This window comes from Myotis yumanensis, unplaced genomic scaffold (assembly GCF_028538775.1).
Source record: "Myotis yumanensis isolate MYYU_CA2020_CCGP unplaced genomic scaffold, mMyoYum1.0.hap1 SCAF_19, whole genome shotgun sequence".
Lineage (NCBI taxonomy): Eukaryota > Metazoa > Chordata > Mammalia > Chiroptera > Vespertilionidae > Myotis > Myotis yumanensis.
In genome coordinates, this window is record NW_027223770.1 from 11,193,916 (window position 1) to 11,212,980 (window position 19,065).

At 46.7% G+C, this 19,065-nt stretch overlaps 1 protein-coding gene across 4 annotated transcripts in view; it reads left to right on the forward strand.

The window, feature by feature from the left end:
* Nucleotides 1-19,065, forward strand: part of TMEM120B (transmembrane protein 120B) — a 52,657-nt gene that overhangs the window by 7,632 nt on the left and 25,960 nt on the right. For 2 of the 4 annotated variants that reach the window (XM_070399525.1, XM_070399524.1), the window contains exon 1: nt 7,754-7,922. The exons of the other annotated variants lie outside the window; for them this stretch is intronic. In XM_070399525.1, coding sequence (XP_070255626.1) covers nt 7,854-7,922 — 69 coding nt within the window. In that variant the 5' untranslated portion in view covers nt 7,754-7,853. Of the gene's footprint in view, nt 1-7,753; nt 7,923-19,065 lie in introns of those variants that run through there. 4 annotated transcript variants of the gene reach the window in all.

Below are 19,065 nucleotides of genomic sequence, written 5' to 3' on the forward strand. Positions count from 1 at the left end.
GTCCTCTGGGGAGGTGCTAATCTAGCCTTTGCCTGAGGCGATCCAGCAAATGGCTCTGCTGCAGAGCTTGGGCAGGGCAGGATCAACAGGGCGGGTGGGTGGAGGGAGCAGTTATGGCTGCTCTCAGTCCCGGTCCTAGAGGCTCTGCTTCTCAGAACCCCGGCCGCCACTGCAAACCTCGGAGAGAAAGCTGCCCTCAGATTCCAACTGATGCCAGACAATCCCGCTTCTCCCGTCTGAGTCTGAGTCCCTAGAGACTCGCCCGGATCTGGAGCCCAGAGTCTGAGACTCCCTCCTGATTGAAAATGACAACCGCGCCCTCAGCCACCAGCCCGCTTTGCGCGCGCACCTCGGTACCTTTATATTTTCCACACTGTGCCTCTTCTGAGCTTTGGTATGCTGTTCTCTTTCCTTCTAGTTGAAGAGTCTCTCCTCAGCCAGCCTTCCTGTGGTTCTGGGTGATGTCTGTTCCGTCTTTTAGTTGTATTTTTGAAGTGGTTGTTTGCGGCAGCAGTCTCCGGTGTTTACCTATGCCGCCATCTTGGTTATTCTCTAAAATTCACTCTTTAAAGTGTAAACTTTAGTGGCTTTCAGTATACTATATATTCAGAGTTGTGCAATCATCACTACTATTTAATTACAGAACGTTTCCTTCTACCTCCTCCAAAAGAAACCTTATACCCATTAGCAGTCACTCTCCCCCTCATCTCCAGCTCCTGGCAACCACTAATCTGCTTTCTGTCTCTATGGGCTTACCTAGACATTTCATATCAATGGAATCATACAATATATGGCCTTTCATGACTGGCTTCTTTCACTCAGCATCATGTTTTCAAGGTTTTCCCATGTGGTAGCAGGTGTCAGAACTTCATGCCATTTTATGGCTTACTAATATTCCACTGGATGGTATATCATGTTTTGTTGATCCATTCCTCAGTTTATTCATTTATCCATGTGGGTTGTTTCTACCTTTTGGCTATTATGAGTAATGCCACTGTGAACATTTGTGTACAAGTTTTTGTGTGGACATATGTTTTCTCCTGAGTGTGAAGTGGTATCTCACCATGATTTCATTTGTATTTCCCTAATGATGAATGGTGTTGAACTCAATATATATTTGTTAAATGCAAGAATAACCAAGTTTCCAGATTAAATAGCTACACCAAGTTTTTTACATTATTTTTACATATTTTTTCAAATGAATACTTTAGTTGTTTTCTAGTTATAAAAATAGTACATGCTCAAATGATTATCCCAAAAATCAGCGTAGTGGTTATGTTAGGGGGAGGGGAGGGAAAAAGTTATGATTAAGGAAGAGGGGTATAGTGTTATCTAGGGTGATGGTAATGTCTTATTCTTTTTTTTTTTTTGATGTCTTATTCTTTTTTTGTTTGTTAATCCTCACCTGAGGATATTTTTCCATTGATTTTTGGAGAGAGTGGAAGGGAAGGGGAGAGACACAGAGAGAGAAATATCAAGGTGAGAGAGACACATCAGTTGGTTGCTTCCTGCATGTGCCCCAACCAGGACTAGGATAGAGCCGGCAACTGAAGTATGTGCCCTTGACCAGAATCGAACCCGGGATCCTTCAGTCCTTGGGCCAACATTCTGTCCACTAAGCCACACAGCTAGGGCTGATGTCTTATTCTTGAATTGGGTCTTAATTACACAGATTCTCTTTATAAGTATTATTTAAGCCAAATGTTATCTGTCACAATAAAAAGATAATATACCCCTAGCCGGTTTGGCTCAGTGGACAGAACATTGGCTCGCAGACTGTAGGGTCCCAGGTTCGAGTCCAGTTTAGGGCACATGCCTGGGTTGCAGGCTCGATCCCCAGTAGAGGGCGTGCAGGAGGCAGTCGATCAGTGATTCTCTCTCATCATTGATATTTCTATCTCCCTCTCCCTTCCTCTCTGAAATCAATAAAACATATATATTTTTTAAAAAGTAATGTATTCTCTCATTGTTGAAAACTTGGAAAGCAAATGTTTTGTTTTATTAAAGATAAAGAGCATTGAAATATTTCTACTACGTGCCGGGAGCCGGTCCATCCTTGCTGTTTCAAGGGACCTGGCATATATGGCATACTGTTCTTAATATGTTTGCTCACCTTCTTGGCGCTATGTGTTTTAACCAAGGTCACCTCTCCAAGAAAGGTTGTTTCCCCAGGTAGGGATTTTCCCCTGAAGTTAGGGAGGGGATAAAACCCCTTAACTAAGTGCCAGGCGGGTAGTTAATCACTTTAACTACAAACAATCATGCTTGAGCTACATAATCTTTACTCCCTGGAATGGAGATAAGAAACGCCCTAACTTTTGGAATAGAAATTGATAGGATCTAAATCAACTGGTATAAATACAGATGTAACAAGACAGCAGAACACAGAACCTAGAGACAGGACTTGGCTGGAGATCCTAGACAGAACCTAGAGACAGGACTTGGCTGGAGATCCAAGACAGAACCAAGAGACAGAACTTTGGCTGGAGATCCTAGACAGAACCTAGAGACAGGACTTGGTTGGAGATCCAAGACAGAACCAAGAGAAAGGACTTGGCTGGAGATCCAAGACAGAACCAAGAGACAGAACTTTGGCTGGAGATCCTAGACAGAACCTAGAGACAGGACTTGGTTGGAGATCCAAGATAGAACCAAGAGACAGGACTTGGCTGGAGATCCTAGACAGAACCTAGAGACAGAACCTAGCGAGAGAACATGGCAAAAGATCCTGGACAGAACCTGGCTACAGATCTTGGCTGGAGAACCTAGACAGAACATGGCGACCGAACCTGGCTAGAACCTGGCTGGAGAACCTGGCTGGAGAAGCTGGATGGAGAACCTAGCAAGAGAACATGGCTACAGAACCTGGCTGGAGATCCTGACCAGAACTTGGCTGGATCCTAACCAGAATTTCGCTGGAGAACCTGAACAGAACTCGGCTGGAGTTCCTGGCTTGAGATCCTGGAGGGAGAACCTCGCTATGCTGATCAACTGAACGCTGACCCCATGCCATTCCTTCTTCGCCGACTCCGTCCACACCTTTGGGGACCCCTGGACCTGCTGGGGTTGGACCCCAGCAACTACGCAAACTCTGAGTGGTAGTTTTAGGGTGGGAGAAAAAAGGGATATTTGGTCCTTGCCGGTTTTGCTCAGTAGATAGCGCATTGCCCTGTGGACTGAAGAGTTCCTGGTTCAATTCCAGTCAAGGGCACATGCCGGGGTTGTGGGCTTCATCCCCAGTAGCGGGTGTGCAGGAGGCAGCTAATCAATGATTCTCTCTCATCATGGATGTTTCTCTCTCTCTCCTTCTCCCTTCCTCTCTGAAATGAATAAAAACAAATTTTTTTTTTAAAAAAAGAATATTTGTTAGGAAATCTTTTTTGAACAAGCCTTTTTTTTACCCTTTGTTGGAAGAAACAGATATTATGAAAAGCTGCCAGCAGGTGGCGCAATGAAACAATATTTAACCTCTCAGTCATTTAAAAAAAAAAAGGGCAAAACAAAACAAAAACATGAAAAGCAGCCAACATTTCATCTGGTCATTGGAAAACATTTTGGTTCATTTCCCACTACCTACAATTTTCCTCCAAAATGAGCCATCATACAAAAGAACCTGGTAAATACGACTATGTTGGGGAAACTGTCAAATCTAATTCTTCAAATGCATGGAACAAAAAGAAAAACATAGCCGAAACCGGTTTGGCTCAGTGGATAGAGCGTCGGCCTGCGGACTGAGGGGTCCCGGGTTCGATTCCGGTCAAGGGCATGTGCCTGGGTTGCGGGCACATCCCCAGTGGAGGATGTGCAGGGGGCGGCTGATCGATGTTTCTCTCTCATTGGTGTTTCTGACTCTCTACCTCTCTCCTTTCCTCTCTGTAAAAAATCAATAAAATATATTTTAAAAAAAAGAAAAACATAGACATTGGTGCTTTCTCCCTGTTGTTTGACAGAGGGCCTTCAAAATAATAGGATGCCAGAACCCAGGATATAGAGCTTTTTTTGTGTCTACAAGAAATGAGGACAGCAAAGGTGTCTAGTAATAAATACATTCCTCCAATATTGTTAGATGACTTTGGAGCTGGATTAGGAAGTATTCAATTTCTAAATCTTTATCAAGCACTTCCACTTATGTCTTGTTGATTATGGCCATTGGAGGTTGGGGAAATTTTAATTACTTAAAAAGCCATTTTAGTCTGGACACCAAGGCAAGAAAAGGATGCTCATCATCCCTTTCATATCATTTATTTGGGGCAAGGTGGGGATGAGAACTGGAAGATCAGGATGGTGGTGGCAGTGGGAGATTGGTTATATATGGGGAGGACTGATCGAATGAGTAAATATATAAGCATAATGGGAACCAGGTTTCTCACTGTTGAAGAAGTGAATTGTGGATATGGGGAAGGGAGGAAACTAGAATGAAATCTGTGGATTGGAATTGTATATTGGTGTGACATCATGGTTTTAGATATTTATAGATATAAATAAAGGTGTAAATGTGCACAAATATACATGTACATATATCCATAAGCATAGTCTCTAGATCTGTCCCCCAAGAGAACCAAGAGTGGTGGCATCCATGGTGGTGAAAACACACATCTAGTACCCAGAACTTGGTTTCTAATTACCAGTCTTTGCTAAAAGGAACCAAGAATGACAAAGAAATGGCTGATTCCAAGTTGGAGCAGGGAAGGTGTAAGATGTGCTTGGTGTCAAAAATGTGAGGAAATGCTCTTTAAAAAATGATAGGGGCCTGGCTGGTGTGGCTCAGTGGTTGAGTGTGGACCTCTGATCCAGGAGGTTACGGTTAGATTCCCTGTTAGGGCGTATGCCCGGGTTGCGAGCTCGATCCCCAGTGTGGGGCGTGCAGGAGGCAGCTAAGCAATGATTCTCTCTCATCATTGATGTTTACATCTCTCTCTTCCTCTCCCTTCCTCTCTGAAATCAATAAAAATATATTTTTAAAAAATGATGGGGACCTATCAAAAGGACACAGAATCCAGCTTGAAGTGGATCTCAGTGACTAAGTCTATGACCGCTTGAGCATCAAAATAAATAAGTGTAATAATGGATTATAACTCATTGACTAAAATAGAAAAATATGAGTTCTTGCTGATATAAATAAGTGCAAAGTTTGATGAAGAGCAGAATAAAATCTGAATAAAGTCTGGAGCTTAGTTGCTAGGAATACACCTATGTTAATTTCTTCGTTTTGAAGAAATTATGGACACAGTCAACATTAGGGGAAACTGAGTGAAGAGTAGCTGGGTACTTTCTATACTATCTAGGCAGGGTTTTGTTTTGTTTTTTTGTAAATCTGAAATTATCCCTAAATAAATATATTTAAAAAAAACCACACCCAAACATATAAAGTCAGTGCTTTCTGGTGCTTACATTTTGCCACTTTACATCATTCATTGCATTTAATCCTCACAACAATCCCACCAGGGCGACTCCCAGTTTACAGAGAAGGTGAATTAGGTTCTCAGGATCCTGTACTCAGCAGGTGGTAGAACTGAGATTTGAGTTCAGGTCTGTCTGACTTGGCCAAATAAATCACACAGCCCTATCTAGCCCCAGATAGGTCCAGTAAGCAAATAACTGAATAAGGACATAAAGGACATAAAGGACATCTTGATACCTGAAGCGTAAACAGTAAGCAAATGAAATTTAATAGATAATGGTTGCTGTTTCCATTACATTCTGCACCCACGAACAGCAAAACAGGTGTTTAAAATTTCTTTTAAACGGCCCCGGTGAGGTCGGGACAGCCCCGGTGAGGTTGAAACTGCCCCGGTGTGGTAGGGACGGCCCCGGTGAGGTTGAAACGGCCCCCGTGAGGTAGGGACGACCCCGGTGAGGTTGAAACGGCCCCTGTGAGGTTGAGACGGCCCCGGTGAGCTCGGGACGGCCCCAGTGAGGTTGAAACGGCCCCCGCGAGGTAGGGACAGCCCCGGTGAGGTTGCAACGACCCCCGTGAGGTAGGGACGGCCCCAGTGAGGTTGAAACGGCCCCTGTGAGGTCGGGACGGCCCCGGTGAGGTCAGGACGACCCTGGTGAGGCTCAGACGGCCCTGGTGAGGTTGCGACTACTCCAGTGAGGTTGGGACAGACAAAGGGGACCAGTATAGACTGATGAACAGGAGTAGATACAGAGGCAGAGCAACATTGAACAGACTGTCAAACTACAGTGGGAAGTCTTGGGAGGGTTTGGGGGGGGATTAAGAGATCAACCGAAGGACTTACATGCATGCATATAAGATTAACCAATGGACACAAGACACGGGGCGGGGGGGGGGGCGGGGGGTAGGGGCCGGGGGAATGTCAAGGGGGGGAAAAAAGGAGACATATGTAATACTCTTTGTAATAATTTAAGAAATAAAAATTATTAAAAAAAATAAAATTTCTTTTAAACACCTGCACAACATTTCAGGAAATAAAAATTCCATCAATTGACATGATTAACTTTTTCTGTTATACTAAATTCGCCCAATCTTTTTCATGGTACACCAATGATCGTATAACTTTAACCAGTATACATACTGATTATTTGGGGTTCTGATTTTTTACTTACCATGATTTCATATACTTGTTTACAGGCATGCATTTAGTTCCCATAATGATCATTTAAACAGCCATATAGTATTACACGAAATGGACAGGATGTAGCTTCTTAACCATCTCCCTGTTGTGGGGCACTTGGGATATTTTCAGTGTGTGGCTCATTGGAAAGTGCTGCTATAAATGTCTTTACACAAATTGCTTGTTACAATCTTTGGGACTATTTTGAGCAAGGGCATCTGTGGGAAGCAGATGAAGGAAATGCACCTGGAATTTTCTTTTTTTGTTGTTGTTCCACTTATTTATGCATTCATTATTTGATTCTTGTGTATGTCCTGATCCAGGATGAACCCACATTCTTTGTGTATCTGGATGATGCTCTGACCAACTGAGCTACCTGGCCAGAGCCTAAGACCCTGGAATTTTCACTTCTCCTTGGAAAGGTGCTCTTTTTAGAGATTAGCTCTTGGTATCCAGTAATGCAAAAGCAGGAAGAAAAAAAACAGTGCCTGGAGATGGGGGTGAGATAAGAGATGTGACTGGAAAGCTAGGCAGGGACAGATCTTGAGGGGGAGGGGGATTTGCATTCAGTTAGCTTTGAGGCGGTGGTGTTATTTGAACGACAGAAACAGCTGTCAAGATAGTCACCCAGAGTCTCAGAGGGCAGGAATCTAGGATGTTATTAGTTGCAGTACATGATGACAATGTGAGATGACAGGGCCTTCTCTGTGCTTCCCCGCCCTGCTCGGCGACCTTGATGGATTGGCAATGTCAGTTCTAGCATTCCAGGCTGTTGGCTTTGGCTCAGACCAGGTAAGGCTAAGGGGTGGCGAGCTTTCACGGCCTCTAAATCGCCTCTCTCTCTCTCGACCCCCAGGCACCCCAAATAAACACAATCTGGTTAATCTAAATAAAATAAGTTCTGCAAATGCAGCCTGCGAACAAGTTCCCCAGCCCCAACTAGACGAGAGATCCTGGAGGCGCAAACCCATTCCCCAGGGGCCAGAGGCAGACCAGGCTAGAACCCGCAAAGCTCCTGACGTCCCCGGACCAGCGCGCGGCCCGCGGAGGCGGGGCCAGGGGGAGGTGCTTGCGCATGCGCGGAGCCTGCCTCCTGGCGAGGGGGTGGGGCGGGCGCCGGGGCGGGGGCTGTGACGTCAGGTGCGCGCGTGGCTCCGGCTGCGCAGGAACAGCTGGTGCCTCTGAAGACGGCCGGCGAGCGCACGGCCGTGGGGTGCTGGGGGCTCGCCGCGCCACGCTGCGGGAGCAGCCGCCGCCGCCTCGCGCCGCTGCACCATGTCCGGCCAGCGGGAGCGTTGCGAGCGCGAGTGGCACGAGCTGGAGGGAGAATTTCAGGAACTGCAGGTAAGGCCGGGCCACCTGGTCCCTCCACTCGGCTACCTGAGCTGCAGTACCTTCCCCTTCCCGCTCCCCCAGCCGGGGCGGTGGGCGCCATCAGGGCCCAGGGGTGTCCCTGGCCAGGCCCTGGAGGCTGGTGGTCCGCGTGGACCAGCCCCCTCCATCTCCCAGCACTTCAGTTCTTCACCCACTTGGGGCGCCCGCTCGAAGCCCCCATCCTGCCGCCCTCGCACCGGCTCTTGGCGCTGAGCACCTCCTTCGCTGCAGAAAGTTGGTCTGTGGCCTCTGAGGGGAAGTTCCGGGCGTGTCCATGTGGGGGAGGCCTGCGGGGACAGGTCAGTGCTGGGACTCGGAGGGAACAGCCCTGCCCCCACCTCCTCAGGGGTCTCCCCTAACCCCACCTTTCGGCTTGTGGCAGCTCAACTGCCCCTCTGTCCTGGGGAGCAGCCCTCCGCTGCGGCTCTGTTGGGAAGATGTGCTTGGGAGACGTTCACCTTGAACCCATCGGCTCTGCTTCGGGACTGGGGTTCCCCGTTCCCCGCCTTCGGGGCGCTGCTGCAGGCTGACTTTGGCGTGGCGGATGGCATCTGTCAGTTATGACAGCTGGGTTGCCTCCCTCGGGAGGGTGAGGGCTGCTTCCTGCCCTCACCCTTCTGGCCCGGAGCCTGAGGAGGGGTGGGCTGGGGGCGGAGGCAAGGGAGGCCCCTTGAGAGAATGGCTTTGTGGCCTGGAGGTCCGGGCAGGGGGATTTGTTCCTGAGTTCTCAGAGGCCTCAGCTACCTACCCTGGTGACTAGAGACGCCCCGAGAAACCTTGGGGTTGGCCAAGGGGACCTCTGGACCATTTCTGGAGATGGGGCTGCTCCCGCTGCAGCTACCCTGTTGTGTTTGTTTTCTCAGAGTTAGGCTCTGCTTGCCTGAAGTCCTGTCACGCATCTCCCCGAACTCCTCCTTGTCCTCAGCCTGAGCAGTGACATTTCCCCGGAGCATGTAGCTTTTGTCTGCAGTTGGCTGGCCTCTTACAGTGTCCAGAGGAGGGGAGAAGGGATTGCCAAGGGTATTTGTAATGAGTCCTCCTAGACCTGAGGCAGCAGGTCTGGAAGAATAGAGAGAGGGGTGCTGGAGAGACGGGACAGTTTGAGGCATGAGCAGAGGGTGAGGTACCCAGAGCCAAAGCGGTATCCCCTTCTTTCTGGGCTTGTCCAGCGTGTGTGGGTCGGTGCCCTCTCCTTCAGGTCTGGAGCTTGGGTCCCACCCAGCTCCCTGGGGACCCTGGTGGCTCCACTGCGGAAATCCAGCCGCTTCTTCATGCTTTGTCCTACTGGGCGCTCATGTCATGTCCACGGAGGGGGTGTTAGGGTCAGCAGTGGGAGAAGAGGTGTGCGGTATGGAGCTCTTGTTGTTCATCATTCCTTCCCCTTGTCCTGCCTTAGCCTAGGCCAGTGATGGCAAACCTATGACACGCGTGTCAGAGGTGACACGCGAACTCATTTTTTGGGTTGATTTTTCTTTGTTAAATGGCATTTAAATATATAAAATAAATATCAAAAATATAAGTCTTTGTTTTACTATGGTTGCAAATATCAAAACATTTCTATATGTGACACGGCACCAGAGTTAAGTTAGGGTTTTTCAAAATGCTGGCACGCCGAGCTCAAAAGGTTCTCCATCACTGTCCTAGGAGAAGGAGGAGTCCTCACACTTCAGAGCTATGCGATTAATGCAATTAACAGCAATTAGACAGCAAGTCTTGGCAGGCAGAGGTTGCAGAGGAGAAATTTGATTTGTTGTTGTGTTCTTATTTGGTGTCTCTGGGGCTCAGGTGTATTTCATCCCCGGGTGCCTAGCAGGGCTTGTAGAAGGGCTCACCTGGTGGGAACTGTGACGTCCCTGCTTAGTTCTTCAGCAGTAGGGCTTGGACTGGACTTGGGGAAGAGGGAGCATCAATTCCCTACCTGACAGGAGGGCATAACCCTTGCCCCAGCCCTTGCCCCAGCCCAAATGCACACTTAGGCATTTGGGTGACAGGTTGTGTGGCTGCTTTCACCCCTGCTGGCCTCAGGCTCTGGTGGCAGCTTCTGGATCAGAGGCCAGTGATGGATGGAAGGCTACAGAGTCCCCTGGGGGTGGGGGTGGGGTGAAGGTGAAAAACACTATGTCTTCAGTTCATAGATGAGGAGACTGAAGCTTGGGCATGCTAATGTAACCGGGGTCACACAGCTATTGAGTGACAAAGTTGGGGCTAGAGCTTAGTTCTCTAAATGTTCACTTCACATGGATGTCCTTGTGTTGGGAGGCCCCTGTCTGTCATATTCAATGTGAGAGCTCTGAACTCCTGAGATGAAAGTCTCTGGAACTACATATATAATAAGTAGGCTGTACCTTGTCCTTGTGTATGTATTGGACAGACTTTCAGATGAGGCATTTATTGGGGAACAAGGCGGTTACAGCAGGGAGGCAGGTGGACAGATGGGAACTAGAAAGGTTCACAATAGGAAGGTTTTCTTTCTTTCTTTTTTTTTTTTCACCAGAAAATCTCTATCTTAATTTTCCTAATCTACCTTGAAATCTGGGATTTCATGCTTGTATCTCTCTGATTTCCTTTCTTAGGGCACTGTAGAATATCACTGGGTTTTACCTCTCCTTCCCTGTTACACTTGAAGGGAGGAAAGAGGAAACCTAACTCAGACCCTAGAGGATTTGAAAGGTCTTTAGAATTCCTCCCTCCCCGCCCCCAACGTCATAATCTCTGGGAATTTCCAGAGGAAAAGATCTGATTTCTTTTGATTGTGGGGCCTCACTGGACTCTGGGGCAAGGTCAGGTCGCTATGGTTATTTCGTTTTTAGCTGTTTGGGATTTCAGCCTTGCTGGTAAATTGAGCGTGGCCCTGTGGCCGGTAGTGTGACCACAGAAGGTCACCCACAGACACGGTGGCAGGTGGTTTAATGAGCCTTTCCTGACTTGCCTTACATCACTGGAAACCTGACCTTGCCCCTCCCACCAAGGAAGGAGATAGCTAGAGTGGGCTTTCCCTAAACTTGACCTCATAGTAGGTAGACCATTGTAAAGATTTTGGCTTTTGCCCTAGCCAGTTTGGCTCAGTGGATAGAGCGTCGGCCTGAGGACTGTAGGGTCCCAGGTTCGATTCCAGTCAAGGGCACATGCCTGGGTTGCCATCTCGATCCCTGGTGGGGGGTGTGCAGGAGGCAGCTGATCAATGATTCTCTCTCATCATTGATGTTTCTATCTCTCTCTCCCTCTCCCTTCCTCTCTGAAATCAATACAAATATTTTTAAAAGATATTTTAGGCCGAAACCAGTTTGGCTCAGTGGATAGAGCGTCGGCCTGCGGACTGAAAGGTCCCAGGTTCGATTCCGGTCAAGGGCATGTACCTGGGTTGCGGGCACATCCCCAGTGGGAGATGTGCAGGAGGCAGCTGGTCGATGTTTCTCTCTCATCGATGTTTCTAACTATCTCTCTCCCTTCCTCTCTGTAAAAAATCAATAAAATATATTTAAAAAAAAAAGATATTTTAGCTCTTACTACCGATGAAATGGGCATCCCTCTAGCTGCTGTGTATGGAATAGACATCAGGGTGGGGCAGGCTGCAAGCAGGAAGATAGTATTAAAACCCTAAGAAATAGATCCCATTATCACCAATTTACAGAGGTCAGTAAGTTATACAAAGTTTCATGGCTTGTAAGTGCTGGAGCCAGGATTCAAATCCAAATCGTTGAACACCAGAGTCTGCGTTCTGTGGGTCAGATATTTTCTGGGTTCCTAACATAGTGGACTCTAACCCTTCTTGAGATGCTTGGCTCTAGAAGAAAACTTTTGAACTTGTAAGGTCTCATTTCATTTGTGTGGTTCTTTAAAAGAATAGCATTTAGTCAGAACTCTTAGTTGCAAGTGACAGAAACCCAATTCTGCTGGTTTAAGCCAAAAAAAGGGGTCTGTTGGAATTTACTAGGTTGCCCATCAACTCCTGATGCTCCTGGGCCAGTGCCCGGTCTGAAAATGCCACGAGATTCCATTGCTGGCAATTCTTGCATTAAATGTTGACTCATTTCAAGTGCCTTGTGTTAGGAAGGCATCTCCAAGTGTCTCACAGCTGTGCTGGGGCCTGGAGTCATTCACCTCTTCTTCCCACTGGAGCAGAGCTTGGGGCCTCAGAGGACAGGAGAGGTGGCAGATCTGAGTCCTCCAACAGAAGCTCGCTTGTTTGTGTCGTCAGTACATGGTATGAAAGGAGGGTAATCAGATGTGCAGGAAAGACACTCTGGGCATCTCAGCTCAGAGCTAATGTTAATGCTTCTCTGTCTTTTTTTAAAAAATATTTTTTTATTGTTTTTATTGATTTTTTACAGAGAGGAAGAGAGAGGAATAGAGAGTTAGAAACATCGATGAGAGAGAAACATCAATCAGCTGCCTCCTGCACACCCCCTACTGGGGATGTGCCCGCAACCAAGGAACATGCCCTTGACCGGAATCGAACCTGGGACCCTTGAGTCGGCAGGCCGACGCTCTATCCACTGAGCCAAACCAGTCAGGGCAGTGCTTCTCTGTTTTTTTTTTCTTAATCCATTATACATTTTTATAAGTAGTACATATCCACATAGTTAAAAATTCAAATAGGCCGAAACCGGTTTGGCTCAGTGGATAGAGCGTCGGCCTGCGGACTGAAAGGTCCCGGGTTCGATTCCGGTCAAGGGCATGTACCTGGGTTGCGGTCACATCCCCAGTGGGAGATGTGCAGGAGGCAGCTGATCGATGTTTCTCTCCCATCGATGTTTCTAACTATCTATCTCTCTCCCTTCCTCTCTGTAAAAAATCAATAAAATATATTTAAAAAAAAAAATTCAAATAGGAGATATGTCCAAGAATTTTCATATCACTTTAGTTTATAAAAACTAAAAAATGGGTAATTCCACTGAGCCATGGAGTGGGGTATGAAGAGCAGAATGAAGAAACTTAGAGCTGCCCTGGCCGGTTTGGCTCAGTGGAGAGAGCGTTGGCCTGCGGACTGAAGGGTCCCGGGTTCAATTCTGGTCAAGGGCACATGCCTGGGTTTCAGGCTCAGTCCCTGGGAGGCAGCTGATCAAGATCAATGCCTCTCTCATCCTTGATGTTTCTGTCTTTCTCTCCTTCTCCCTTCCTCTCTGAAATAAATAAAAATATATTAAAAAAAAAAAAAAAAGAAGAAGAAACTTAGAGCTACATGTATCAATATGGATACATCTTTTAAATAGAAGAGCAACACTGAAATGAAAAGTTGCAGAGAGGTATATACATAAATGACATGTATAATAAAGTAGAACATTCAGAACAACACTATGTATTACTGATACATATCTTTTTTAAATTAAAAAAATATATATTTGTATTGATTTCAGAGGAAGGGAGAGGGAGATAGAAATATCAATGATGAGAGAGAATCATTGCTTGGCTGCCTCCTGTACGCCCCACGCTGGGGATCGAGCCCGCAATCCGGGCATGTGCTCCTGACCAGAATGGAACCCGGGACCCTTCAGTCCGCAGGCCGACGCTTTATCCACTGAGCCAAACTGGCTAGGGCAGTGGTCGGCAAACTCATTAGTCAACAGAGCCAAATATCAACAGTACAACAATTGAAATTTCTTTTGAGAGCCAAATTTTTAAAACTTAAACTATATAGGTAGGTACATTGTTATTAACTTAATTAGGGTACTCCTAAGGCTTAGGAAGAGCCACACTCAAGGGGCCAAAGAGCCGCATGTGGCTCGCGAGCCGCAGTTTGCTGACCATGGGGCTAGGGTGATACATATCTTTTTTAAAAATTGGTTTTGAGAGAGACAGAGAGCGACAGAGACACACATCAATTTGTTTCCCACTTTTTTATGCATTCATTGGTCACTTCCTGACTGGAGATTGAACCTGCAACCTTGGTGTACCCGGATGACGTTGTAACTTACTGAGCTACCTGTCCAGGGCCCTGATACATATCTTTATAGCACAAATACAAACACTTGCAAGGGAGTGCGCTGGGCCAGATGCAGTGTAGTGGAGATTCAGGCAGGGCTCTGGCAAGAAACGTCTCTCCCCAAAGGATCTCAGTGAAGAGTTTAAGGAAGGGGTAGTACTGAGGTGTGGCAGTTTAAGTGTGAGGCCACTGGAGCCTAAAGGGACAGAGGACAGGGTCAGTCACCAGAGGTTGGTCAAAGCTTGTTGCTGGGAAGGGGAGCTACAGGGCTGGAGCAGTCGTACTTGAAGGCTGCAGCCAAGCAGGGAGGAGACAAGAGGAACAACACCCCCACCTCTTCCTCCTCCTGCCTTCTAGTCTTCTGTCCTGCTCCGCCCGCCCCCCCCCCCCCCCCCCCCGCCCGCCCCATGGGCCAAACCTAAGTAGGAGGCAGAGTAAGGGAGCCTAGGAAATAGAGTCCGAAAGGGTCAGCATCAGCACAGAGAAAGACTAAAGTGATCTGGGGTGGGCGTGGGGGGCGGAAATAACCAGCATAGGGTTTGTCCTCTTTGGGGAAAGGAGATGGGAATTCAACCTAGAAAGAATGCACGCGCCCCCCCCCCGCCCCCCCCCTCCCCCCCACACACAGAGAATACACAAGGGCTTTCAACCTTATGTGCACTATTATTTCTTAGAATGAGGGTGAGAATATGAGTGTTAATGTGTTTATTTTCTAGCCTATGATTTTTCTGTCCTTTTTTATGTGCCTAAAATATTTCATAAAACGAGCAGGAAACTGGAAGGTAATCCATCAGTACCAAAAGACGTGTAAAGGAAAACATCTCTCTAGGCTCAGTGTCAGCCATCTGATGCGATTATGACCATGCAAATATCATTTACAGCAGAATTGAGGAGTGTACCGTGGTTGTATTTTCTGTCTTGGAGAAATAAGTGTCTTAGCATTTGATTCTTCCTGGCAACATTTGCCTTATACTTACCTCTTCTCCCCCAACCTTTTGTCAGCACATATTCTATCAAGCCTGTTTCTTTTATTGGACTGGTCTTGACCTAGACACTTGGTGGTGGTGGTGGTGGTGGTGGTGGTGGTGGTGGTGGTGGTGTGGGGGGTTGGGACCTGCTTTGTGCTGCAGCATGGGTCCCTTCTTCCACAGCTGCTGGTCCGCTCTGGTGCCCCAGCACCCTGGGTTATTTTTAGGGGCAGTGACTTGATGTGAGAGTCAATCACAGTTAATAAGCTGGAGTTCCCTGCGCCGTGTGCAGAGAACTGACTCCTGGTTTTTGGTGTCTCCCATGTTCCAATCCACTGCTGCCAAATTTAGAAATAAGAATAAATAGTGGTTTGGCAGTTTGGCGTGTTCTTTAAATGTGAAACATACATTTACCATGTGACCCAGCAATTCCATTCCTAGGTATCTACCCAAGAGAAATGAAAATATATGTCAACACAAACACTTGTACGTAATACTCATGGCGACATTATTCATCAGAGGCAAAAAAAAAAGTGGAAATAACCCAGTGTCCAGTAACTGGTGACTAGGTAAACAAAATGTGGTCAATCTATACCAAACCTGTATTGCTGAGTAGCACACGCTACAATGTAAATAGACCTCAAAAAGTTATGCTAACTAAAAGAACCCAGACAAAAACCACATGTTGTAGGATTCCATTTATATGAAATTTCCAGAAAACACAGCTCTATAGGGATAGAAGGCAGGTTAGAGGTTGCTAGGAACTGGTGGGAGGGGAGAGTGGAGAGTGAGTGCTGATAGATCCTAGGATCTTATTGGATGATGAAATGTTCTAAAACTGGATGTGGTGTCTGGCGGGCATGGCTCAGCAGTTGAGCATCGACCTAAGAACCAGGGGGTCACAGTTTGATTCCCGGTCAGGGCACTGCCCAGGTTGCGGGTGTGCAGGAGGCAGTTGATCAATGATTCTCTCTCATCATTGATATTTTTTTATCTCTCGTTCTCCCTTCCTCTCTGAAATCAATAAAAAATAAAAACCGGATGTGGTAATGGTTGCACAACTTGGTAAATGTATAACAGTCACTGAATTGTGCACTTAAAATGAGTGAATCGTATAGTATATAAATTATACCTCAATAAAGTTGTTAAAAAAATAGTAGTTTAGGTTCTTAGTTTGGTAGAAAACTACCCAATATGGTTGTTTAGTGGTCTGCATTTTTGGGGTGACTAGTTACTGGCTTAATGAAGGATTCATCCAGCCAGGCTCCAAGTCCTGGCTTTTGGCATCTTTAAGATGACAGTGTCCTGGGCAAGAGCTTGGTAATAATGAGTCCAAGATTTGTGGCTTCTCCTCTTACCTTGTGTGATTAACTTTGCCCAGAAGGAAAGCTGGGTTCTTTGTCATCTTAATCTAGATTGTCACACTTGCCTCTGAAATGAAGATACTCAAACCAATTGGCAAAGCCAAACAGAACAAAACAGAAGATGTTTATTTATATAATTGGAAAGTCAAAGGTGACTGCCTTCAGGTACAGTCCGATCCAGAGGCTCAAGTAAAATCATCAGGACTCAGCCTTCATCTATCTACTTTTCTATCCTGTTTTCCTCTCTCTTGGGTTCATTCTCAGCCGGACAACCCCATTAACTTTGGGCTTACATCCTACTGCCTTCAAAACTAGTAAAAATGAGTCTCTTTTTTTCAGCAGTTCTGATAAAAGCCCCACAACTGAGTTTCACTGGTTCTAAATGCCCCTCCCTGAATCAACCAGCTGGATTGGGAGGCTGATGATCTGACATGCGAGGCCTGCGTTATATTCTCCGGAGCCCGGGGACAGGGTCAACCCCAAATCTAGGCAGATCTCATGGACTGAGTTTCCAAAGAAACTCAGGGATGGGTCTCCAAAGAAACTATGGGGACATTAACCAGAAGGGGGACTAGCTGCCCAGTTGGCAAACACAACAGAAGGTCTTCATCTGGCGACTAGTTCCATTTGAGGCCACAGGCCAGGATTGGATTGCCTCAGTGCGGTGCATCTGCCCCTGGAAAAAGCATCTCCAAGCACAGGTCCAATCAAGGGCCTGTTGAAGATACCATCATGTGCAAGGGTAGCTAGGGACTCCAGGGGAAGGCAGGAATTGTATTGCCCCCACGTCCCAGACGCACCCATGGACAGTGCATCAAGAGACAGCTGTTGTGTCCTGGCCGATGTGGCATATTTGGTTGAGCCATGTCCAGTGCACCCAGAGGTCATCGGTTCGATTCCCCGCCACAGCACATGCCCAGGTTTCAGGCTCAATCCCCAGTACGGGGCCTGCAGGAGGAAGCTGATTGATGTTTCTCTCTCTCATCAGTGTTTTTTCTCTCTCCCTTCCTGTCTCTTTAAAATCAATAAAAACATATTTAATTTTTTAAAAAGTAAATGTTGCCCTACCGGTTTGGCTCAGCGGATAGAGCGTCGGCCTGCAGACTCAAGGGTCCCAGGTTCGATTCCAGTCAAGGGCATGTACCTTGCTTGTGGGCACATCTCCCGTGGGGAGTGTGCAGGAGGCAGCTGATCCGTGACTGATGTTTCTAACTCTCTATCCCTCTCCCTTCCTCTCTGTAAAAAATCAATAAAATACATAAAAATAAAAATAAAAAAATAAAAAAGTAAGTGTTGATAGCATTGAGAGTTGGTGAGATGTGGACAACTGTCATATGCTGTGGGTGGGACTGTAAAGTGGTGCAGCCACTCTGTGGGCAGTTTGCCAAGATCTATTAAAACTGAAAACAAGCCTGTACCCTCTGACTCAGCAATTCCATTTCTTTCCCCAGAAAGAATCTTCCCCAGAGAGATACTAGCCTGTGTGCCCAGGGAGGCAGTGCAACGGTGCATTGTTGGGTATAGTCAGAGACTGGAAACAACCTAAATATCCAGTAATAGGGCAATGGCTTCCATAAACTGCAGCGTGTCCACAGCATGAAAAACTGCACAGCACTAAAGAAAAGAAAAATGAAGTAAATGTATTCTTACATGGGTAGATTTTCAAGGCATATTATTAAGGAAAGAAAGTTGTGGAATCATATGTATGTTCTGATACTGTTATATAGTTTTCAAAATCAAAAGTATGTGCTTGCCCTAGCCGGTTTGGCTCAGTGGATAGAGCATCGGCCTGTGGACTGAAGGGTCCCAGGTTCGATTCTGGCCAAGGGCACATGCCTGGGTTATGGGCTGGATCCCCAGTGTGATGGGGCGTGCAGGAGGCAGCCGATCACTGATTCTCTCTCATCATGGATGTTTCTATCTCTCTCTCCCTCTCTGAAATCAATATATATATATATATATATATTTTTTAAAGTATGTACTTTAGGGTATAAGCTATGCTATTATAACAGAGAGAGATCCCCAAATAAAAAAAGGCTGAAATGAGGTATCGTCTTTCTCTCTCTCAGAATAGTCCAGAGGGAGGTATGGTCCAGGGTGAGTGGTATTCCAGTTACCTGTCACTGCATAAAACAGCAATCACTGCTTTTTTGCTCAGGGATCCTGTGGGTCAGGAATTTAGACAGGGCATAGTCTGGATAACTTGACTGTGCTCTGTGATGCCAAGAGGCCGTGGCTGGGAAGACTTGAATAGCTGGCAGTAACTCCCATGGCTGGGGCTGGAGTCATCTGGAGGTTTCTGTGCCTCTGTGTGCCTGAGCTGGAATGACAAGAAGGTTTGTCATTCCAGTGAGGACTGTTTATCCGAGTATCTACCTGTGACTTCTCAATGTGATTAGGGTTTCCATACAGCATGGTAGCCTCAGGGTAGTTGAACTTTTTGCTCTAAGAGTGAGTGTTTCCGTAAGTAAGGCCAAAGCATATGTCTTTCTACGACATGTTCTCAGAAATTATATAGTGTCACTTTTGCTCTATCTATATATCTATCATCTATCTTTCTATCTAGCTATGTGGTCAAGCCAGCCACAAGCCTACGTATATTTAAGGGGAGAGAATAGAGACCCCCACCTCTCGATGTGAGGATTGCTAAAGGATGGGCGATCAAGTTTTTAAACCATTACAGGTTGGAAGCTCCGTCATAGGAGGTCATGTGGGATCCTTGTTGGTTTGGCGAGGGAAGGCACAGTGGGCTTTGCTATTTGTATCATGTAGCTTTCATCTCTGGTTTCAATGTAACCGGGACCCGTAGCTGCCATATGCCAGCCAGGGAAAGGGAGAGTGGAGACCAAGCAGTCCCT